General features: G+C 39.5%; 1 protein-coding gene across 3 annotated transcripts in view; it reads right to left on the minus strand.

Annotated features, from left to right (window-relative positions):
• bsnb (bassoon (presynaptic cytomatrix protein) b) overlaps positions 1 to 25632 on the minus strand; it is a 93438-nt gene that overhangs the window by 23624 nt on the left and 44182 nt on the right. For 2 of the 3 annotated variants that reach the window (XM_088090333.1, XM_088090339.1), the window contains exon 4: positions 743 to 1549. In XM_088090333.1, coding sequence (XP_087946459.1) covers positions 743 to 1549 — 807 coding nt within the window. The remainder of the gene's footprint in view (positions 1 to 742; positions 1550 to 25632) is intronic. The other variant, XM_088090341.1, reaches the window with a different exon arrangement.

Consider the following 25632-nt stretch of genomic DNA (forward strand, 5'->3'; position numbering starts at 1 on the left):
ACAGTGTGTGAGATTTAGTGGGATTTTGTGGTATCTAGCAGTGAGGACTGCAGATTGATACCAGCTGAAACTTCTCCTGGTTAAAATTCCTTCAGTATTCTTTGACCAGGAGGATTTTACTGGGAGCCAAATTATCTGCAGAGATCTCTTCTTTGCCAAAATAAACAGACCCAGTTTCACTTTTAAAAACACTGAGTAAAGAAGTTTCACATTAAAAATCATTTCATCATCATCAAAAATCATCAACATTTTCCTTGATGCTGTTTGGCATGTCAAAGACGGGCTGCTAGTGAAATGCAAAAATCAGTCTTTTTTCTGACACTGTTCAGCTTGTTGCAGAAGGGCTGCTAACTACAGTGGCAGACATAAAAATGTAAAAAGGCAAATGGGCCTATCTAGAGCCAGTGTTTGGTACAATGGCTCACTCTAATGTAACGAAAAACACAATTCATATTTTTAGGTGATTATACACCAAAGAACGCATATTAATTATATTCCAATTATACCAATATATCCCCCTAAATCTTTGGCACTGGACCTTTAAACAAGATAGAAATAAGGATATGACGACAGTGATAAAAGTGATGTGGAATGAATGATTATAAGGATAATTATTTGATGAAAATGATTCTGAGAAATGGTTAGAATGGAGCAAACAATAAAAATAAAAATAAAGTAAAAAAAATTAAAAATGGTGACTCAAGAGTAACAGGTGAAGGCGAAGAAGTTGCAGGTAGCTCACTTCATGGTGTCTTGACTTCTGTGTATCTTCAGTTATCTTCGTGTCTTTTGGTGAAGTGACAGTCTCTGACATTGTCTTCTTCGGTGAGGCCTTGACGTCTTCTTTTAGAGATTTAGACACGACTTTAGTCTTCTCCTGGCTCTGCGGCTGTTTGCGGGCCTGGTTGTTACCTGTGGGTTTAGACTGAGTGGGTGCTGTCTTTGATGGGGTGGGAGAGGCCTTGGCATGGTTGGGTGCAGGTTTACCAGGGGTGGCTTTTGCACCAGAAGGATGAGAAGGGCCCTTAGTCTGAGCTGAGGGCTGAACAGATCCCTTTGCCTGAGTTGGCCCTTTGGCCTGGCTCTGGCCCTTTATTTGGTTAGCAGACTGAACAGGGCCCTTACTCTGAGACTGTGATTGATTAGGACCTTTAGGTTGAGGTCCCTTACTCTGAGCTGAGGGTTGTGTTGGACCTTTAGTTTGGGAAGGTGGCTGAGTTGAACCTTTAGGCTGGGGAACAGGTTGGGCAGAGCCCTTGGTTTGAGGGGAGGCTTGGCTCGGCCCCTTGGTTTGAGGGGCAGGCCCAACATGTTTCACAGGAGAGACAGGGCCACTTACTTGGGGACCCGATGGTTTCTGTTGTTGTTGAGGACCTGTGGGCCTAGGCCCTAAAGGTTGATTTGGCCCTTTCTGCTGAGGTGGTTGTTGATTGGCTGCAGCAGGTGGCCGGGGGGATCCCACGGGCTGTGCAACAGGAGCTGGAATATCTCCCAAGCTTCCTGACAGAGCCCTCTGCGTCTGGCAGTTCAAGCACAGCCATTCTTTCTTCTGAAAAACAAGCACAAAGAGAAAAAGAATCAAAACATGTTGGAACAGAATAATCAAAGCACGTACGCCATTATAATAAACTCTATTATTCATGTACATAATTCAGCATAACACACTCAAGTTTTCTTTTCTTTTTTGTTGGCATAGATATGATTATTGATTTTCCAAGACAACAGACTCAACAATGTCAAACGCGGGGAGGGGGCTTGGATTGTGTACTTTTTCAATGCCAGTTTAGATCTTCATGCACATTTGCACAATTTTATCAATAGACTTGCTTTTACCACCATCAAGCTTTCTTTCAACGAAGCATGAGCCTTTTAAACTGAAAAGCTTGAACACAGCTTTTCATTGTTCACTATGGAGCAGCTTTTTCTGTTGCAGGAACAATCCTCCGACACATTTTCTTTGGCCTTTTTTTCACCAAAAGTAGTGCATATATGCAGTTTTTTTTTAAATGCAAGAAAAAACACAGAAAATAGGGAATAAACTTTTTTTCCAAATTGCCAGTAGACCCAAGTCGTGTACACGGTTCTGCAGCAAACAAATACACCCAGTTCTGTTTTTTTTTTCCAACTCATGCGGTGCATTCATTCACCGTCACAAATGTGCTGGAAAACAGGTAAACCAACTGAAGATGACAGCATGGAGGCCAGTTTAATATCATGCTGGTACTTCTCTGGTACTTTTTTTTTATCAGTTACTTATTCAGCCTCTCACATTCACACTTGGTGCAGACTAATTTGGAACAATGTTCAATTGCATTGCTGCTTTGACACAGACACACACACACACACACACACACACACACACACACAAAATATTTCCATCACTGTTGAATGGAGCCCCTGACTACTGCAGAACAATTTATCCTGGAAATGAATGCAGATTCCCAGCTGGCCACCAACATTGTGGGACTTCGATATTTGGTTACATTTAGGTTGTGACATTGGATGGCCAACATTTAATGGCAGACAACATCTAGCACTAACAGAAATTTGACGCAGAATGCTGACAACAAATGACAATATTTTGTTGGTTTTAGGTTGTGTTTTTAAGTAACCAGAATCTAACATCTTCCAGACGTCTCATGCCAACACCATCTTGATGTAGAATAATGACATTTAGTCATAAGGTAAAGAGAACAAAACCTGACGTCTGCAAAATGTCCTAAAGTTAACGCACACACAACTTAAAATTTTATTTAAAATAACACCTTTTTCATTCCAACAAAAAATAACGTTTGTCCAACACAAGAAAACAATGTTTTTCTGATGCCATATTGATGTCCTGTGTCACCTTATCCACTGAAGACAAAAAAAAGCCAGATGATATTGGGTGTTAGTGGGTTTTTTGTGCAGTTAGAAAGCCTTCAGTGTCAGCTGGATTCCACCTTACTTATTAAATGGGCAGCAATCTGACTATGCACACAAAGTATGCTTAACATTTGTGTTTACTTTGATATTGACATTGTGTCGACACATTATTTGATTATCAGTTGTGATGATTGATGGGTAAGGAAATATAAATGTGTCTGTTAGTCAGAAAAAATTAAATCAGAAAGTTGTTGCTTTCCAAACGGTCATGGAGTGCCAAGGACTCAGTACAGCGAGTCTGAACAACTGAATATTTGAAAGCCTGTCCAAACAAGGCCTTTCATCTCTTGGTGAAGACTTAATCATTTGACAACATTAAGCACTCTCAAACAGGGTACACAGAGGAAGAGTGCCGTGTGAATACAAATTAACACATCTACTATTAGATTGAAGGGGTGCAACTGTCATTAGACCTTTTATGAAGCCCACAGCAAACTTTCAATCTGCAAGATTCGTCCTTCACCGACATCCTCACTGAGAACTATGTTTGGAGGTAGTTATATATTCTGACACTGCTAAAGCTCCCGAACAGAACCCATCAAAGACATGATATTAACATAAGCTGATTCAATTTCAGGTCAATGCAGCAGATCGATGAAACAGCTCGATTGAAAGAGATTGCTATATTACAGGTTATGAAAGCTGAAAAGCGAGGTGGCGGCACCATGTTTGTAACACGGCCCTCGGTTTTCTGTGATAATCATCCGTACCCCAGGCCTGAAGAGGGAGCGCTCTTGAGTCGCAGACTCATACAACAAAACAAATAACCTCATAAACACCTCTGTTGCTGATTACCATCTGCCCAATAAATCATTACTTTTATTGGTGTCATACCTCAGAAGCATAAATAGAGAAGATGGAATTCAACAGCATGCCCAGAAACACTGAATAAATAAAAGCAATGCAGGTGCTCAATGACTGTATCAGAGGACATCTTCACTGCGATCCAAATAGTCAAGATGGTAGAGAGGGTTGCAAATATATATATATATTTTTTTTACATGCCCTTACTTTTTTCACATATGCAACTATCAAATATCATCTGTGCTCTTGGAATTTGGTAGGTCACAAATCAACCCAATCTGCAGAAAAAAAGTTGGCATTGTACATTTCTGCAAACAATGGATACCTTACGTTTGCAAATTATTATGTAGCGGATATGTTGAAAAACTTTATGGCAGGAAAAAAACGCGCTGTGTCAGTAAAAAAATGACCTTTTTTATGCCACTATGCCAGCAGGAAAAGCTGCAATGAGTCATTAACAAACAGACGCTTTTTGGACCACTATTTGGTATGACAACTGCAATTGTCTCGGTGAAAAACAATTGCTTTTAGGGCCACTATAAGGGGAAGGAAAAGCAGTGATGTGTCATCAAAAAGCAATTGCTTTTTGGACCATTATTCCAGCAGAAAAAACATGCATTCTGTAAAAAATGCTGGGCCACTTTCTGAAAGAAAATCCAGCGATGTCTCACTGACAAACAACTGCTTTTCGGGACTCTATTCCGGCAGGAAAAACAGTGTTGTCTCCATAAAAAAATGACTTTGCACCACTATCCAAGCAGGAAAAGCAGCTACGTATCTGCAAAAAAAGAAGTGCTTTTTGAGTCAAAAGGGCCACTAAAAATACAGCCAAAAACAGTTGCAAAAAAGCTGGAAAAACAGCCAAGGGTTGCTTTGAAACACCCACATTTGGTGCCAAAAGAGCCGCTGGAGACACAGTGATCACTCACTAAAAAAATATTATTTTTTTATTATATTATTGGTGTACAACAGTGGCCTGCAGCTTGGCATGCATCTTACCTTGGCAACACACCATCCTGTCTGCCTTGAAATCTCTAAATCAGCTCATATGCTACGTCACTTCAGACATGCTGATATGATTTGTATAAACTGTAAACTGTATAAATTTGTATAAACCTGTTTGTGGTTTGCACAAATGTAAAATGCCAACATTTTCTTCTGGAGACTGGGCTGCACATCTCTGACACGGACGAGAGCTTAAAGAAGAGTGATCTGCCTGAATGATATAAATAACTGAGAAAAGCCGACATTACAAGCAAGACAGAGAGAGATAGAGTGACAATCATTTAGTCAGCGAGGAACATCCTAACAGCACGATAGGGATCTTAATCTAGAGACCCCAGAGACCGACATTTGACCGACAAGTCTCCAGTGATAGGAGGACACAGTCTGTCTTCTTTTTTCCTTCATACTAAATCTGTGTAAAGAAATTGATCAGGCTCTGTGTGAGTGAGAGATTGATTATTTGTTCTTCTCCTTGTGTCCTCTGGGTTCTTGTAAAAAAGAAGCTATTTAGCTCACAGGCCACATTGAAGGGTCCATCACAGGCCACTGATTCTGCCCAGTAAAACTGATTCGTGATGCTGAGAGGACCTACAAATAACGGTTAACCACTCGCTGATGTGGGTGGAAAGAGACAAAGCTGAAATTTAACAGAAGAGGATGAAAAAGGAGGAGGAGGATGGAAGGAAGAAGGAGAAAGTGGTGGTGGACTAATGATGATGACGATGAGAGGAAGAGAGAGGGTGGTGGTGACGATGATGGCTACAAAGGATGAACTATATATTGTATGTAATGCTATGTCTGTATATTGATTAAATGAATAGATGTCTATCAATCAAAAGTAAATTGGAAAAAAAACAACAATTCTCTGTTGTGGGAAAATCCATCATGTTTATGATGTTGGGAGAATCATTAAAGACAGTTTCCAAGTTTACACACAGATATTTAAAGTAGTGCTGCAGCTTCCATCATTGAATAATCTTTGATAATATTCTTGCTTCATTCATTATCTCTTTGGTCTATAAATGACAGCATAGTGCTGCGTGAAATGGACAGAAAATTATATCACAATGTTTTTAGGCTGTATCTTGATTCACAATATATATCTCGACATTTTAAAATCTCCTCAGAAGCATCTCATTAATGCTAAAACTGGGAGACAGAATTGAACAGAACATTTTTTTTTTTACTAAATTCCCTCTTTTTTGTGACAATAACTGTAGGAATGACTATTGGTACATTGAACAAATATTAATGCAATTCCGCTTTTGATCAATAACCATTAGTAATGCAGATATAATAACTAAGTGGGTAAAGGCAACTATTGAAACAAGTAGAAGTGTCTGATGAGTTGAGAAAAGTGCATCACTTTACTGTAACGCAACCGTTAAAATCATAAAAAACCACCATGTATTCCATATCACAATATAACAATATCTAATATGTTGGACAATATATACAATAATATATGATCTCATGTCTAGATATGATAGAATATCTTTATACTGCCAGTCCTATGACAGCAAATAGTCACGAATATCTGTCAGAAGTTCCAAGAATCAAAAGTAATGAATTTGCATGTCTTGTTTTGTCTGTTTATTTTCTTATGACCAACTGACCGATCAACTAATTTTTGCAGGCTGTAATTAATTGCTACATTTATCAGTTATCTAAAAAAGCTAAGAGACAAAAGCCCTTGTATATTGTGGCCTTTGAGGCTGTTATATTTGTCATTTAATATACAACTGCCAGATTACACATTCTGCAGACACAGACAAACATTATCATCCCATTGGACTCATGTTTCTGGACTCCTGACAAATGTTTCATATTAATTGGACTTTATGTACTGGTTTGGTCTCCGGTGAGTAGTAAGCAAAACATTTGGGTTATAACTATAAATTAATTTTATAATAATTCAGGCAACCAATTATTTTCTTAAAGGGACAAAATACATTCTGAAAAACATAGCAATGTCTCTTTCTAGATGCTTCCTTCTGTATGGTGATACAGTTGGCAAGTGTAGTAAGGTATAAAGAAAATAGTTCCTACATTAACCTGCTCACAACAAGGTCAGTGGATTATCTTGAGTAACAGGGTCATGATCTCTGGAAAGAGTTTTTAATTGCAGTTTTTAAAATGTATTTTTTTAGATGCTTTGAGCATAACAAGCCAAGTGCCATCTAAATTCATTATATTGGAGATTATATTGCTGTTATCTCCAACAACACACACCAAAACCATCTAGATTGATAAACAGCACTTCAGGTAAAAGGAAAAATATGTGTTTTTGATTTGGAGGAGAACTGTTCCTTAATATAATCAACTTTTTTAGTCTAGGAAACATCACAAAAAAAAGTGAAAAATGCCAACCACAATTTCCTAGAGTCAAAGTTGACTTTAAATGTCCTTTTTGTCTGACCAACAGTCCAAAATTAAAAGAAACTATTAGAATTTTTTGCCATTTTTGCTTGAGATATTACTTAAATTATTGATCGACTGTTGCCAATGAATCTTCTGCCAACCATCTAATCGATCAGTTGACTAATTGTTGCAGCTCTTGACTTTTTAGCTTGCTAGATGTTGCCTGTGTGATGCTGCACAGGTAGCTTGCAAGCAGTGCTTATATCCAAACCAGCTGCCTGCTGTGGTTGAGTGTTGAGACTCACCCTCTTTGGATTAATGTGAAAATTAATGATTAATTCAGCTTTGTTACTGGTAGACTTCAACTATTCTTCTGTTGACAATAACTCAATTAGAGCCCTTGTGCAATATGAGTGTTAAATTATGCAACTCCCTCGTTTAAAAGTGATGCCATTTGAATCATGAATGCTGTGAAAATATGCAGTTGAAGAAGGACCACGCTGCAACAATTGAGGAAAAGTGTGGGCAGCTATAACATTTTTCAGTATAAAAGGAGATAAAATAAGAGGCTGGCAAACATTTGGTCAGCTTAAAAACCTTTCAAGGACAGAAAAAACACAGTGACTATGAAAAGTGAACAACTTTAAACTTCACCCACTTTGATAAAGTGAGATTTATAAAAACAATAACTGCCAAATATAACATGGTGTAAAAACAGATACGGTGGCTACATTTGAAATCTATGTGTAACACGCTATTTTTTGTGATGCTATTTTTCCATTCAAGATGAAACCTTTCTTAATGTGCCCAAATCCTTCAGGAATCTGTTGTCTCAACTGAGACCATGAAGCGTGGATAGAGCCACTGGCATGCCAAACAGACAGACTTGCTTTGTTTTCATCTCTCTCAAGTGCTCTACTGAAAAGCTATATATAAACAGGTGCAGGACTCTCAGAACTAGCCATCTGTGCTGCTTCTTTCACATGTAAAAAAAAAAGAAGAAAAAATGAGTAGAAATGTCAGTGACAAGTATTTGTGTGTTTGTGGACAGCTAGTCCACATGTGGGACAGACACAGAACCACTGAACTGAAAATACAGACTTGAGGACATGCTACTGTATGTGTGTGTACTATGTGCAGCACATGATCATCCGATCTAAAAAAAAGCTGCCGGCCTCTGAAGTCAACTCGCTATCAACTTCCTCAAAAGCACATCAAATCTGCTGTAACTATTTTTTGAGCATGTTCATAAAGCAGAATTTAATTAGATACCTAAATTAGATACTATAATGAAAATTTTCCTCGACCACGAAGCTTTCTTCCTGCCATTTAGGCACTGCCAAACTCCGCTCTTTGCTCCTGAATCAGCATAACATCACTGCGTGGGTGAAAGGGAGAAAGGAGCAAGGCCAAACCGGAGCTGGGAGTAGCAAATTATTCATGTAGAGTGCTTTAGCTTGTACAGCAGTGAGCGGTGTGGGCTGTGCTTCCCACCTCTGCCCACACTGTGTGGAGAAAATCAGGTCCATATAAAAGACTGAGCCTCTGCGCCTCAGAGACAGGCATTTAATGCACCCTTAAAACAGAGCAACAAATTCACTGTGGCAATCCCCGTCTACTTTTTAACTGCCCTCTGAAGAACAGCACTTCAATAGCTCAATACATAGACATTCACCTACAGCTAAAGCTACAAAGGAAATGTATATCAAAATTAGGGCTGGAGGATAAGGAGAAAATCAAATACTTAGATAGATAGATAGATAGATAGATAGATATACTTTATTGATCTCAAAACTGAGAAATTGGGGACTTTACTGTAATGCAGCTTGTAACATCAGAAAAAGGCAACACTTCTGCCATATTACGTTACTATTAAATCCAAAATCTAGGCATGTCATGATACCAGATCATTAGTAGTCAAAACCGATACTTGTGAAAATCAACACTTTTCTTATTCTGTAAGAGAGCAAAGAACATAAAACAATAAATCCTGTGAAGTGATATATAAACATACAGCATACAATGTATTTCTCCTCTATTGTTGTTGTTGTTGTTGTTCAGCACTAAAATGTGACAGTTCATCTTTGTGAAATTTGTACTGCCCCTCCTCCACTGTGACTGGACAGCTAGGTAAAAATTGACAGAGACGAGTGCAGTTTTTTACCCAAAGCTAAACATTTTTTAATTCTAGGCGACCTGAAAAAATGCCAAATGTATAGCGCTCAATGCAGAATAGACGCTCAGCACCTCTTCACCAAACAGTAACCTCCAGGGCTGAAAAATTAAGCCAGTGTGGAAAAAGCCAAAATTTGTAGTTAGTCTCTATAGACCCCCTTGTTAAAATGCCCAACTTAACAAAGAAATAATCATGTTCAGAGTTCTGGTCTCCATAGCTAACTTCAACATTCACGGGGTGTATTTTTGTTTGTTTGTTGTTTTTTAAATAACTCACCCGTTTACATTTTCTTGAGGCTCAAAGTTATGCATGTTTAAGAGCAAGACTGCTTGAATGACAAGCTGTCTGTGAGTTGCCGCTACTGGTCGCCAAAGCCTATGAGTCAGATCCACACCTCGCGCCTCCACAGCTCAGACCTTTTTTCCAAATATGGTCACCTCTGGCTCCAATAATAATTAATACTTCTTGTCTATTTTGATGTTTATCTGTTGTTGTCTGTTTGGTGTGCACCTGAATCTGTGAATGTACAGAACTTGAAGCCATGTTATTTGAACATGAGTATTGTTTAATTTTAAATAAATGAATAAAATTGGCTTCAAAGCTTGGCGCACTTCCTGGGGGGCTGGTTACCATCCTTCGCAGATTGTTGTTCTTTCATACTTGTAGCAAGAAGATTAAAGAGAGGATAAGTCACAGCATCATATTATGCATATCATTGGGGAAAAACACATGCGCAGTAAAATCTGGTCTGCCCAATAGCTGCTACACTATCTTGGAACAAGGGAACGACTGATTCTTCTCACTGTGGCGTACAAGAGAAAAATGAGTACTAACACATTTTCTGAATTTTTGGCATTGACTTGGTACTTAAAAATTAGTTCTTGTGACATCGATACCAAAATCTGAGGCGATATCTTGTCTTAAATCACAATATTTTGCCCAGCCCTGAACAAAATCTTTTCTTCAAGCAGAAAATAATTAGTTTTTAAACAGTTGTTTTATCACTCAGCTGACTGCTCACTTTTTGTGTTTTGGGGAATTTGTGTGTGTGTGTGTGTGTGTGTGTGTGTGTGTGTGTGTGTGTGTGTGTGTGTGTGTGTGTGTGTGTGTGTGTGTGTGGCAGCAGCAGCAGGCTCAGTTCGTTAGTGAGATCATCTTGTTAGTGAACTGGTAACCTCATTAAATGGCGGGAGGCTAACTTGTTTGCTCAGTGGAGATTGTACTTAACCTTGGCTCTGAACTGTAACTCAGAGACTCCACACAAAACAAGACTACACACGACTTTAATCTATCAATTACATCTGCAGCATTTGGTGTCTGCGCTTATCCACTGCAACATGTAACAAGCCACCAACAGAGCATCCAGTTAGAAGGCATTTCCACAGATTTTTTTAACACTGTATCCTTCCAACAGTCTCTGCTGTCACCAGTGCAGCTACAGCATCAGTGTGTTTATTATATCTCTTCTGTATATATGACAAATTTACCATTTCAGATTTGATTTAAACCTTTTAGGACCTGGCGCAAGACGGCTGCAGGGAGAACTTAGTGGTTAGAGGAAGAGCTAAACTCTGCTGAACTCATCGATCTCTACAATAAAGCCAGAGCTGTTTTTGCCTCGGCCACAGTCCTGTCTAATGTTTTTGTCCTTACATCAGCTAGTTAAAGCTATTGTTTATGTGTCTAGATAATTCTACGGTGTCCCTGAAAGATCAATGCACTGCAATTTCACAAAACACATGCAAATTAAGAAAACATCTTCACCAATTGGACAATGCATAAACAGCATCACAAAACACCCTTCAAACACAAACAAAAATAGAAATGGACTGACAACCTATACATGATGTTAAAACAAGCGCAGACAATAATAGTGTATTTGAGTCTGAACATTCTGTTTGATTGAGACAATGTTGAGAAATCTCTACATGTTTACAGTTTTTAGTGTCCCTTGGAACGGTAGTTTTGTCAGTGTTTCAGCATCAGTGTCAGCATTTATGTATTTGATGTTTTCTCTCTTCTCTGGTGTTGTCTGTGTTTGGTTGTATGGTCAGTATTTTCAGCTTGCTTCCATATTTGGTTGTTTTCTATAATTGTTCTGCATGTGTGTTGCCAAATTAGTGAAGATGTTGATGGGGGTGGTTTTGGGAGCACACACAAACAGACTGAGATACAGTTTCACAGTTCTATTCATACATTTGCAACTAATTTTGAAACAATTACACCTATGTCGATGATTTCTTTAATTGCAGTTTGTCTGTTTGCGTGTGTTGTCATCAGATACGTTCAGCTCTCAGGGCTTTGTATAATTCTATGAAAAAATCAAAATCTAGAATTCCATATCTGCAACCTGTTCTCATTCCCGTGTTGTTAAACAGAGAGTCTTTGCCCTCGGCATCTCATAGTAACGCACAGGGTGCCCTTTTGCATCTCTATGTGACCCAAAGCTGAAACACGTAATAACAAGTGGTTAATGTTGTCAGTTATGGTTAAGATTATGCATCAAAACTACTTGGTAAGGTTTAGAACAAGGATCGTATTTTGGGGTTAAAATAAGTATGTTTGTTATTGCAACATGAGGGATGTCAGTTCACGATGACTATATGTAAATTACATGTTATAATAATGTTGACTATTGGTTTCACATGAGACACAAATTGTGGTCTCCTGGTGTACCTCTGGTAGACACCGGCAGTGACACAGAGGGGGAGAGATCTGCACTGTGGGGCTCTCAGAAAATATTATCTTCTCTCTTCTACTTAGAGGTGGTAAATTAACAGCTCACAGCAAGTTAATATGACACAGTCTCTGTTTTTTTCCGATCCATCCATCCATTCCTATGCTTATCAGGGGCTGAGTAGTGGGCACTTTTGTTAGATATGTAATGTTTTGAAAATGCTGTTGCACACTACCGATCTGCTGTTAGCTTGTTCACTATATTAAGTGAATGCTGCTGTCACACTAAACGTCCCGCTGAACTCCATTCAAACTTTAAAACTTAATATGGAAAAAAAAAAATCTGAATCATCTATTATTCATATTGAACAGCCGAATCTGATTCGACAGCCATATTTCTGAAATGGGAAAAGCCCTACTTCATACCATTTCAGTTGCTCTCACCTTGCGTGAAATCCAGGTGTGTCTCATAAAGATGCTACAGGGAGCCAAAATGTTGGTATTGACAACCTAGTGATGAGAATGGGCTGGTATCTTACAGTAAGCTTATGAAGTGGTGTACTGTGGAGCACCAACTTTCTTTTTTTTCAGAGTGGTACGTCACTGCAGCAAGAATTACAACATATGCTCAGAAGATGATCTTAAGGCCAAGTCTGAATGTAAAGTTGTGCAGCTGAAACAAAAGTGTTGGCTGTGTTTGATGCAACAGCAAATGTGAATTCTGCTCTGTTGTTTTTTTCACTTGACAGGGCAGCAAGATTGGAGTTGAGAGAGCAGTTAGTGAGTGAAACTAAATCTGCCATGAGAGACAGAGGTGGACGGTGTGAACACCGGCAGTGTAGTGATGCTCCATCCAGTCAGCTCACAGCCGGAAAAGCTGCCCTTTCACTGTCAAAATAATGAGAGATTGAACACTGCAGGTTACCACAAGGAAAAGGTCAGAGAGATTGATCCTATTCTCACAGATTGATCCCACTCTCAGAGGAGCTTGCTGAGACATTACAGCCCTGATCACTCACGTGTGTGTGTGTGTGTGTGTGTGTGTGTGTAAGTGTGTGCACGTGTGTCTGTCTATGCCTAATCAACAGTGGCTGGCTATAAATTCACCAAATTATGTAACGCAGCAGGGAAAGCATATTAATTATCCAGACTGCAAACCCCTAATGACAAGCCGAGCTAAAAGCAGGTATGTGAATGACAAATTAAAAGCGCTCAGATGGGGCTTAATTTGATTAAGGAATGTACCATCCTGAATTAAAATCCAACCATGTTTTCTGTCTCTCTCAATTTGAATGATCAAATAATGGCAAAAATTGCTCAAATCTAATAGGGCAAGAAGACCAAGCCCTCAAAAGTAACAAACCAACTCCAGGCTATAAAAGTTGTTTTTTTGAGTTGTTAACAAAAACAACAACTGTAAAGTACAAAAAGAAATAAACTTTCTTCTGGCAAACCTGCACAGCGGAGTAAAAAAATAATTGCAAACCCCTGCAGGATGGTCCTCCACAGTGTGTCTCTGAAGAGGAATTCAAATGGCCATGATTGTTTATTTTCTGTGGTTTCCATGCTAATCAATCAATTACACACTTCCACAAGGACAAGACTCCTCACATGATATCACAAATACAAAAACATGAAAACGGTCTGAAATTAATTGCATTATTTGAGCCTGGACACACAAAAGCATCAAACTTAAAGCTACAACAACTACTTTATTTGTTTGGCCACTTGGGGGGCAGGAAAAACTAAAGTTGAATATCTGGCTCAGTAGCTGCTAAAAGCTCCACTGTGTTCAACAGCTAGTTGCTAAATTTGTCAGTCTGTGTAATATTACATAGCCTAGAGTAGAGCAGTGATTCTCAATCAGGGGTCTGGGACTCTGACCAGTGGGTCAAGTCATTCCTGTGCAGTTCCTGCAGAATGGGAGTCAATTTCAATATTCATCACAGGAAGAAAAGTTGATGGTAGTTGGTGGGAGAGGAACCAAAATAAACTGGCAATATTAAGTTAATTCATTTTTTACAGAACATAGAAAAGAGCACAAATGTCATTTTATGTTAAGAATGTGAAATAAAATGGGTCTTTTGTTAAGATAATAATACTGCGATATTGATTTGTGATAGCGTGTTAATGACCGAATAATAGATTGTCGATTATTTGTTATCATCTCAAGTTAGAACTGCCTTTTGGTAAATCCAATATGAAAAACAACAACATTAGAGACAGCACATTGTGCATGTATTGTTTCAGGTAACTCGGTGTCTGTTGTTGTGGTCCTCATTTGTATTAATTTCCATCTTTTAATTAATACTGAAGTAGTGATTGCTTTAGTTTGCATACTCCCAGTGGACCAGTGACTCCACCTTCTAGCTGATATGCAGCTGCAGTATCTCTTTTGATAGCAGGAGCTCGTCTATACAAGAGGAGGCAACTGCAAAGCATTTTCTTCAGGGAGAGATAACTCTTAAGAAGGACCCAGTGGACTCTGTGATCTGTCTTAAAAATACTGTGCTGCGCATCCCACCTTTTTCTCCACACGGCTGAAATAAAAGGTCACATTGTTCAACAGCTGAACTCACAATCCTGGTCATAAATCACAGACTCTCTCTTTCTTTAGTTGCAACCATGAAATAAAGGCCACAAAAGTAACCAGAAATGTGCACGGATGACAGAAGCCAAACTGCTGGTGAGGCAGGAATATGATGGAGAGTTTTAATTCTTCTGACCCATGGAGGGAGCCAGAGAGCGCAGAGTTTCATAGAGAGATATGGAGCCCAGTGGGAGCGTACACACCCACACAACATCATGAATGCGCAGAGCAGAAGAACAAACAGTGCACTCACAGAGTCGAGTCTAGCATCCTGCTAAATATTACACTTTAGATATGGACTGCATATTTAACACCAATATTTTTGAAACCATCTCTTATTTCTGCACTAACTGTAGTGACAATCCCACTTTCTGACACACACACACACACACATGCCGGCATATTTTGTTATGCAGATCTGCAAAGTGTACGAGCAGTCTGTGTGTAGCCTACACAGCCTCAGTATCCACCTCTCACTGTCAGTCAACTCACAGCACGAGTCTGTCCCCCGCATGGTGTCTCCGCCAGGAACCAGACCACAAGCTGCGAGCAAGAAATGTCAGCTGTCATTAAACGCAGTCACAAACCTCATCGAGATATAATATTTTGGGTGCTCATTAACCAGGAAGGAAAGGATGATCACTTCCCAATAAGTTATTGTTTTCATGCCACAGTAGAGACCACAAATGTGAAAAGAAAAAAACTGCAGCAATGTTAGAGAGACAAACTTTCTGCGAGGAGAATGAGCAAATGGAAGCATGACAGCAACGCACGGCAATATAAAACATTTGTCACGCATCATGTGTAATCCTCTCCCCCAAAGTTCTGCTTAGAAATGTCAAACTTTGTCAACTTCTTACACAAGTTCTCCTAAAATAATTCAACAATAGCTTTCACGTCTCTCTCATCAAAACCGCCTCGGTCATTACCTGAATGTAAATTTTTCTCGACAGTGCACAACAAAAGCGCTGGCCACGTCAACCTTAAGAACAAAGAAGGGAAATGAAGAGGATAACCATGTAACAACAAAGGCAGAAATCATCATAATAATCCTTCAAGTTCTGCGTCTCGCAGAGATTAATGAGGCGTGCAATGGAGGAGGTCATAATTAATTCCTAACAAGTGAAGGTCAGGGGAGCAGAGGGTCAGTGTGAATTATTAACTACCACGTGCACAGGGGCGCGCTGCCAAGCAGGTGTGAATGGGGTGAGTATAAGGTGAGTCGGGAAATATGTCACACACAGTTTGGTGCCCAGACACAAAGACACGCACATGTTTAATGAGAGTAAAGGAAAATCTAAACACAATGCATGAAAAAGAAATGTAAACAAAAATGCACCAGTAGCAGTCAAAGCTTATATAAAAAATAAATAAAAAATCGAATTAACGACAAATACTCACTGTATTCTGCCGTTTCCCCGCAGTAATATTCACAATCAGGATCAAAAATCAGCAGAGCAGGTGAGCCTTATCAGAGTTCTTTAAACCACCGTATCCATTTCTATTATGCACAGTCTGAATGAACAGTGCTTCAAAACCACCGAGTGAGCAGTGCAAAGCGTGAACGAGCACATGTCACAGCCGTGTGCCGGTCTGTGCCAAACCACACCACGCCACACCACGGCTGTGACAGGTCAGTAAGAGTCAGCAGGTATATAGGTCAATCCCCTGGGACTCCTTCAATGGGGACACGTGAACAGGCCTGTGGATTAGAGAGGAAATTAAGGATCATCCACTGAGCAAGCAGGAAACGACTACAGTAACAGCCACTCATATACAGTACAACGCAGCACATTCAAAATCAATATATGAAATATAGTAGATGATCATCTCAGTAATGTTTTGTAGGACACAAATAAAGAGCATCTCCAAACTACATTGTCCTAAATAAATACTCCTTCTACCTCAGGGCGGCAGTGGCATGTTCGACAGGCCAACCTGCAGGTAGACAAGTCAGTTTTCTGAGATTATTTTTATGAGACTAACATCAGTTTGAACAAGGTCGCGTCCAAAGTATGAAGAATCTTGTCCCAATTTACTTAAATTTAAAAGAGATACAGTTCTATATTAAGGGCTAAAGTAGTCCCTAAAGTCGAAACAAGACTGCCAGCAACCTCCAAAGCAGGTTCTATAGTAATATATTTAGAACCTGTGAGACATACGTTTTAATGGAAGCACAACATGCTTTGCACAAAATTCAGCCAACGAGCCTCTGCACATCTACTGCCACTGTGTCCAGCTCTAATCAATGCACATTTTCTATAATAAACAAATCTGAAAAAAGATTTACTTCACTACTGTATTAACTATGTTACAATAACATTCAAAAACAGCTACTTTATATACTTTGTCAAGACGTGAGAGTCTGCAGCCACACTAGTAGCTATGTAACACGGTCTTTAGGTAAAGAGTTACTTTGTGTCAGCTCCAGCACATTCAGTGTCCTAAGTAAGCTTCCCCCAAATTATATGCTTTGAGCAGCATGCTATTTTTTGTAGGTATAATGTTTACCTCATTCTCCATCTTAATTTAGGATATTATCATGCTAGCATTTGCTAATATGCAGGAAATACAGCTGAAACTGATAAGTCTATCTTCTCAGGTATACAGTAGTAAATCAAAGTATTGGATAAATTGAAAATTTGACCTGATGATGGCTGATTAAAAGTAAAAGGATCACCACGGTAATTACAATTTGTCCTCTAGGAACCATTAATGTCACGCCAATCCATCCAGTAGTTGATGAGATATTTTGGTCTGGACCAAAGCAGTAGATTGACTGACCCCCTGGCTAAAATGAGAGACGCGTGTAAACTAATTAATGTAAGGTCATTATTTTAAAAAATTATAAAAATGCATAGAATAATGATTGGACAAGCAGATCTTCAAGGCTGACCCTATCTCTTACTTCATTATTATGTTTGCAGTAGACTTTTTTTCTGCAGTAGAGTGTGTTACTGCAGGACAACAGTGTGTCATCTGCCACTAAATATGCGTCTCTGGTGTCCCTCCAGGGGGCTAGGCAGCACAGGGTCAGGTCATGTTTTCTTCTCTTTATTTACTTATTCTGTCTGTTTCTATTTCTTTTAACGGGGGCAACAGGTGGCCTCTGTCTGCCCCGGTGGCCGATCACATCGGTGAGACTGTCCTGCCTCAGTACAGTAGGAGGCTCTCCATCCATAAATAAGACACTGTGAGAAGCATCAAGACAGCCAAGTGATCCCACAAGATCATTTTGTCTGAAAGCATGTTTCTAACCACCCATCTTCTTCTTGAAGTGACTCTGCCACAGACTGGTGGTAATATTTTCTGCTCTACCCTACAAGGAAGCTACCTGATGCCTTTTAATCCCATTTTTTTGACATTTCTGAATCTGTAAAGGCACCAGCAGCCTTCTACATAGGAAAAAAAATAGCAGGAATTATATGGTATATGTGGTAAAATGTCAAATTTGACCTTTTTTACATTGAACCTGTAGCTAAAAATCTCTTTGAGATTAAAGATCTTTGTATCAAGAGTTTTCTGGCAGCTATAATGATGGTTTACAGACCAACAACAAGACAGATGACTTACAGTTTTAAGGCCTAGTAACACCAGACCTTCATCAAAAAACTAGTAAGGCCGACTGTTGTGTCGCCTCATTTCGTCTGTGTCTCGGCCAAAAAGTTGCTCTTGAACACATAAGAAAGCCCACAGCTGACAGCCAACTGTCACGTTAATTCAGCGTAGCTTGAGAGGATATAACTTGCCATACCAGCAGGCGGCGTTCATCTGTATTCGTCATTTAAAAAGGGAAACCGGAGGGTCGACAGGACGGATTCAAGATGCTAGTTAGTCAGTTGGCACATTAACAACACAACCCAATGTTGAAAAAATTCTGGATATTGACAGTGCACTAGCAAAAGATAACACAAACAATTGCACACCTTTTAAGCTGAAGTGTTCAATGGGTAAAAAGAAAAATAATCTTACCTTATATAACAGGTTTGTTATGATTTCATGCCCTCTTGACTTTAGTCATTTGCTTGCTTTTCTCACTTCTGTTTCTCTTCTCATACACTGAGCTGACCTACCAATCAAAGTGATTTCATTCACCAACAGGTTCTGACACTGATTCAACATGCTGAATTGGTTGAAAAGCAGCCAAAAGGGTCTGACTAGTGCCAAGGACATACCACAAAAACTAGGGCGACAGACACTCACTGACAGACCGACAGACGGCCAAGAATTGGCCTGGTGTATCATGGCCCTTAGACTTTAAGACTTCAAAGACTTAAGTACAACACGCAGGATTGTTGGTTACTATTTGTGAACACGCTCGCCAGCAAAAGTGAAAGTAAAACCCAACCCCAGATTCGCTTGACAGGGAAATACAAGGAAAATAAGAAAATACAGGCAGGGGCAGAGTCTCCGCAGAAAAATACACTGCCAAACACTTCCAGTGACTCTTAAGTGATTACTTTTGTACGAGTCTATACATTTTTTGTTGTTAAATTAAAATCCTGAAGAGTATATCTTTGAAAATCAAAATTTAAGGGAAATGCAATTCTAAACAAAACAGAATTATTATTATTATGTAAAAGATTTAATCTTAGAAAAAAATCTAAAGAGCACCTTTAAATGACCCAAGAGTTGCCCAAATCTATAAAACTTATTATCACCAAATCACCATCATATATGAGGTACTAAGCTTATAAACATGGCATATAATAACCCTAATCCAACGCCCCCGCCATGTCTAAATATAACTGAATCTTTAAGGGTGATCGTGTGGATCCACCTCTTCATCCCTCAAAGAAGTGAAATCATTCCTAGAGGACAAAAACAATCCAATACCCCACTTCACACACTTCACTTGTAAGACACCATTCAAAGAACAACTGAAGCTCTTTAACAGCAAGTGGTATTTGACCGTTTCCTTAGTTTTCTTCTTTTTTGGAGGGGGTAAGCCTTTTAGCTCAGCTCTGCTAATTTGCCTTGAGAATACTCAAGATGAATTGCGGTGTTTATCCCCCTGCAATCCTGCTTAAAAAGCATCCAGAGCAGCATCACACAGCTCAGCTCAGTTTAGTGAATGCACCTCTCTCTGTGGTCAAACTGTCTAATGCAGTCAGTGTAATAAGAAGTCATTGATGTGTCTTATTTCAGCCTTCCTACACTAGCTACTTCCAGTCTGAATCATTCACTGTTTCCACCTTTCCGGGCTCTAATCAGCATAGAGGCTTAATGTCAGCGAGATAATGAGACACAAAATGGCAATGTGGCTGCATAAGATTAAGTCAAATGTACACACAACAGTATAGTTTGTCTGCAGCATCACACAGACAATGGGTGATGCCATGGGTAATTAGCTCACTCCTTTGGACACACGGGAAGATTCAACAGTCAGATGTGTGTTTTGCAAACACTCTTCAGAGGCAGCAACGGAATAAAGGCAGCGGCAGAAACAACAGTCAGACCTCTAAACATACATCTGTTCTCCAAAATGTTAATCAAGCCACAGCCAAACAAACCTATTTTATACTGTGCTTGGCAGCTGAACCCAAACAAGTCATGTGTCTCATCGCATATGTCTATCCCCAGGACAAGTTAATCAGGCTGTCTTCTCGGCCCCGTTTCATTTTAGATGAGTTACTAATATTCCTGCCAGGCGAATCTACAGCCATCAGCCAAGCAAATACAAAACATGTATTTGGCATTTATCTTTCAGACAAGTTACTCAAGCTGTAACCTATCACCAGCGTCTCGTCAGGTGATACTTTACTGGAATGAGTCCAGCAAAGATATGTGTCTAATGCAACACCAGTCTTTCAGAGAAGTTGTTCATTGTAGATGTACTTGCAGGGTTCCCACACATTTTTACAGATGAATTTTCAAAACCTTTCCATAACTTTTTCATATTTTACCCCATTTCCATGACTTTGTTAAAGTACTTTAAAATAGGTCAGCATATGTAGTGATCATAGATCATACTAAAGGTCTTACTCCAGTGTGCTAAGACAGGCAATGTAGAAAAAAGCTTATTACACATTATTAAGCAAGCATTTCCCAGCTTTTGCTTTTACAAGATATTTTCATATTATAACAGGATGTTTTTCATATAAAAAGATATTCTCATTTTATAAAAAGATGTTTCTTGTTAGAAGTTTGTTGAGACATGTAAACATTTTTGTCGTTATAACGACAAAAAAGTTTATAAAAATGTATGTTTTAATATTAAATTATCTTGTAAAAATGTGAAAACGTTTCATTTTATTGCCTGATACTGATTTGTTTTTGTTTTTTGGGCCTGGCAGTTTTACGTTTCCATATGGAAGGTTATCCTTGAAAAGTCAATGTAATAATTTCATTACACACAACAAAATTTGAAGACTTTTTAGCAAACTTTCAGTGATTTTAATTAATTTCATGACTTTTCCAGGTCTGGAATCTGTGATTTTGAAATTCCATAATGTTTCCCAGATTTCCCATGACCATGGGAGCTCTTTGAAGACACCAATATAGTTCCCTTATTGTAGTTCTTCAGCAAAGTAAAGCAGTGATAGTATTACACTTTTAATAAAGTGCCTTGTCCAATAAAACCCTTTGAGGTGTTATTATTATTATTATCAGTGCTTACCTTTCTAACCTACATCATTGCTTTCTGCTAATGACTGAGTGGAAATGATGCAATCACCCTTCAGAGACTAGAAAGTGTAAAAAGTAGATTTCCTGAAGAGAGAATTAATTTAACGATAAGCTGGCTGTCACTTTGGGCTTGTCTCATACTTTGTCTGAAAATAACAAATTTATGAACTCAAGACTACGGAAAAAATGTCTTCCTACTGATAATACAGGAACATTACTCATAAATGTACTGTTTGGGGGGCTTTTTAAGCCTTTTAAGAGGCTGACATTTCCATCGCAAATTAATTTACTTTCACTTGTTTGTACTGTGGTCATTTTACCCATTAGAGTTGTTAATGGAAGGATGAAAAAGGTGGCACACCGTGTGGTGAGTTGTGAGTGGTTCTCAGGAGAAATAGCAGTACGGTAGATTGATCGGACATCTTTTTGTACATTAACTGGTGTAAAAAGGACAGAGATCATTAACATGGCTTCCAGAAAAAAAACATACATTTGAGATAAAAACAACCTTTTATGTGTTGGTTTTGTGAAGTGAGATGTTTATAAGAAAACGACAGTGACCAAGTGAACCCATTAAGCACTATTACCCTTCCTCTGGTTGCTGTGTCACGCCCCAGCAGTAAACTGCACTGGCAGTGGAGCCCCAGCATCTTCACTAATGGAGGCAGTGGGAGAACCATCTCTTTGGCTGAGTGTAATGATCCTCATACTGCTCTTGCTATTGTTAATACTGTTGTCAAGCCGCAGCTCGAAGCCGCAGCCCATTCCCTCAGCACTGATCTGGTCATCTCCACTGCTGCCCGACAGCTGCAGCACTGAGAAGATTAGCAAAGGGTTAAATGTAATATCTGAGTGATCAGTCAGCTTTATCTCTTTCATTTTGCCTCTCAATCTCTTGCTCCCTTTCATTATAGCTCTCCCTCTGTCTGGCTGTGTTTTTCGTTCCCTTGACATACAGCTACACGTCTCCATTCCATAATCTCACATTTGTGTCGGCAGCCTTTTAGTATTTGCTGCCTTTGAGCATAGCGCACACTCAACTAACCCCCTCCTTCTCTCCTAATGCCAGCATTAGGGAGTAGTCGCATGCCTGAGGTGCTGCAGGGAAGAGAAAGCGGGAACACCGATGAGGCGGGTGAAGTGATGTGTTGAGACAGGAGGGCCCAGTAGCAGGAGTGGAAGGACTGCTCCGGCCCACCTCTGTGGCTCTGACAGCGAGGAGAGACAAGGCACTGCCAGGGGCCCCCGGAGCATCGCTAAAGCTCGTTAGCATAGCCACCAGGCCTTGAAGATGATGAGTTCTGAAGAGGTGATTAAGCCAATGCTGAGGTCCCTTGTAGGCTTCAAAGCACATTCACTCACAAGGTGGGAGAGGAAGGGCATTTGAAGATAGAAACCACGAAAAAGGACTGGAGGGGTAATTTCAGTTCAATATGGTCACTGTGCTTCTAGATAGTCATTCATCAAAAGAACTGATATTGCTGCCGGTGCAGGCCGGGCTTGGAACAGGTCGAGGTTGACCTCAAAGACATCTCATGAAAAATGAACACTTGTGGTGCACAGAAGCTTAGGAGAATAAGGCACATATAATGCAATCCCTGAGTCAAGAGTGCCAGTCAGTGTATATTTTTCTCCTTTACATTTTTCTGTTTCCTGTTCGTTTCAGGTTTAAGATCATCACACATCAGGTGCGTGACGAATAAACGACACAAAAATGCAAAATGCTGGCTAGCAAATATTTAGCATTTAGACTATTCACACCGGCAGCGTCGTAAATTTGCAAAAGCTGCATTATTGTTCATTACAATGTTTTGATGCAAACTGGGGCTGTCGAATGACCCTTTTTTAAAATTGCGATTAATAGCAGAATTTCTATATTTAATCGCGATTAATCTTTTTTTTTTTAAGGAAAATTGTTTTGGCTTGCTGAAAAGCTATCATGATGTGGTTGGTACCACTCATCATTCTAGCTTTAAAACTCAGCCCAGTACAGCCTTTTAAAGACAAGACTGTTGGTTTGGGAAAGACTGAGTTAGATACTGTGACACATGCTGGACCAGATTACCACAACAAACCACAGAGAAGCTCTGATTACAACACACGCAGAGGGAGTTTGACTTCATTCTCTGCTCAGGGCACCATTACTCAACATATCTTTACATAGCAAATAGTGGTTTGCTGGAATTAATGCTCTGAATGTCACATACAGAACTTTTAAGAATCAGAAATTATGTTGCAACATTTAAAAAATCTTAAAAAGCACAAACAAAAAAGACTGCCATGCTCAAGCAGCTGTGGGAGCTTCGCCCTAGATCTCTCAGCAGGTCTGTGATATACAGGAATTTAAACGAAGTGTATGCGACTCCAGCTCAGACTGAGCCCAGAGCCTGCTGCCAAACGCAAAGGTCCCAGAGATGAGAGTGAGTGGCATTTAAGCCTCCAAACCAGCGAGCCATCTGTGCTGGGTGCCACATAATCTCAACAGGAAGCAGTCATTGCTGTACATCACATCATCTTCCTGTCTTCTTGTCCCGCAGTACAGTCACACACAGGGATTTGGGGGAAAACATGCCTCAAGTAATTTAAACGGAACGTGCACCACCTCTTTAGAAATAGGGTGGAAAACCTTTGTTTCAGCATTACAGTCTCTTTAATGCTAATTTTCTTATCAGGCAAAGTCAAAATGGCATTGTCTCAGTTTAATCATCCAACAAGGCTTAGTATTCTCAGGTGGTATTTATTTGTGTGGGTGGATCTTTACAATGGCGTGTTGGGGTTAAGCATCATACTCAAGGGGATCACTTCACTCCCTCAACACGGATTACAAACACTCTCAACTATTAGCTCCTTCTACAAGACCCCCACACACACACACACACACACACAGAACACTCACAAAGAAACACACTTGTCTTGCTGTCTGTCTCTTTCTGTTTGCATCTGTATCACCTCTTCTAAATACTTCATCTTATTATGTGTAGGGGGTTTTAAAATGCTCGCCCATGCTGTTGCTGCTAAATCAACAGAGCGTAGACTGAATCAAGAGGGCTGAGCACCCGTGTTGCAATGTCAACTGCTAGCGATTCAACCAGAAGTAATTGCCAATTCAATCAATGTGTCAACAGCAAGCAGTCCCCAACTCAGGCATGCAGACAGGAGGAAGAGGAATGCAAACGGAGGGAGAGGAGCACTGAGACATGGACAGAGAAGGAGGGTGTAGATCTATCCTTACTACTGCTGAAACAAGAGAACCAGACAGCCACTGTGTCACATTAAAGAATGTCAAGGGGAACATTTTATGCATCTGGAACGGCACCTCAATCTGTACTATGTAGGAGTTTGACAAAACATTTGAGAAATAGCTGGAATAAAATTAGGTACAAACCAGCAATGGAATATATTTCTGCTCTTGGCAGAGCGAGGTGAGTCAGGATCACGCAGTTCACCTCTTTATTACATCTGAAATTAAGAGAACAGGACGGTGACGTGCAATGATGTGTGTGTGGGGGTCCGTATTGTATGTGAGTGTGTCTGTGGGTGTTCGCAGAGCTGGATAATGTTTAAAAAGTGCCAGATGCTACCATTAGCATTTTAAAATAGGAGTCAGAGCACAATTTGTGGATGGTTGAAATAACTGAAATCACAAGATGTAGTTATGGGTAATTATCACATTTAAATAGTTGAGTTTTTATCAATCATTTGTATCAAAGTATAATAATATAAGGCTGTTATTCTTGGTAACATAGATGAATTACTGCACAAAATGTTACAGGAATGAACACATTCTGGCCAGGAAGTGATACAAAAACACCACAAGCTGAGGCAAAGGAAGTGCAAACACACATAAATTAGATACACAAATGGAAAAAACGCCATAAAGAGACACAAATGACAATAAAAGCACAAAAAGACCAAAAAGGATACAAAATGACCTCAAAGAGACAATTAACTACCTCATAGAGACACAAAACAACCACAAAGTGATACAAACAGTTATAAAGAGACACAAAACTCCCAAAAGAGACACATAATTACCTCAGAGACACAGGGACACAAAATGACCAAAAGAGACAAATAATTACCTCAAAAAGACACAAAACAGCCATAAAGAGAGACAAAATGACTACAAAGAGACACAAAATGATCAAAGATGATACAAAATGACCTTAAAGGCAGACAAAACAACCACAGAGAGAAACAAAATTACATCAAAGAGACACAAATTGACCTCAAAGAGACACAAACAACCAGAAGGAAATAAAAAATGACTAAACAGAGACACAAAACAACCAAAAGAGATAAATAATTATCCCAAAGAGGCACAAAATGACTACAGGGAGACACAAAACCACAAAAGATGCATATCTACTACAAAGAGTTGCAAAACCACCACAAAAACTGTGTATCCTCCTGCTGTCTAGGAGAGGTGGTGGGTCCTTTTGCTTATCTGTGCCCAGGGGCCCACTGT

This window comes from Plectropomus leopardus, chromosome 2 (assembly GCF_026936395.1).
Source record: "Plectropomus leopardus strain MGB_pleo_1.0 chromosome 2, ASM2693639v1, whole genome shotgun sequence".
NCBI classification, from domain to species: domain Eukaryota; kingdom Metazoa; phylum Chordata; class Actinopteri; order Perciformes; family Serranidae; genus Plectropomus; species Plectropomus leopardus.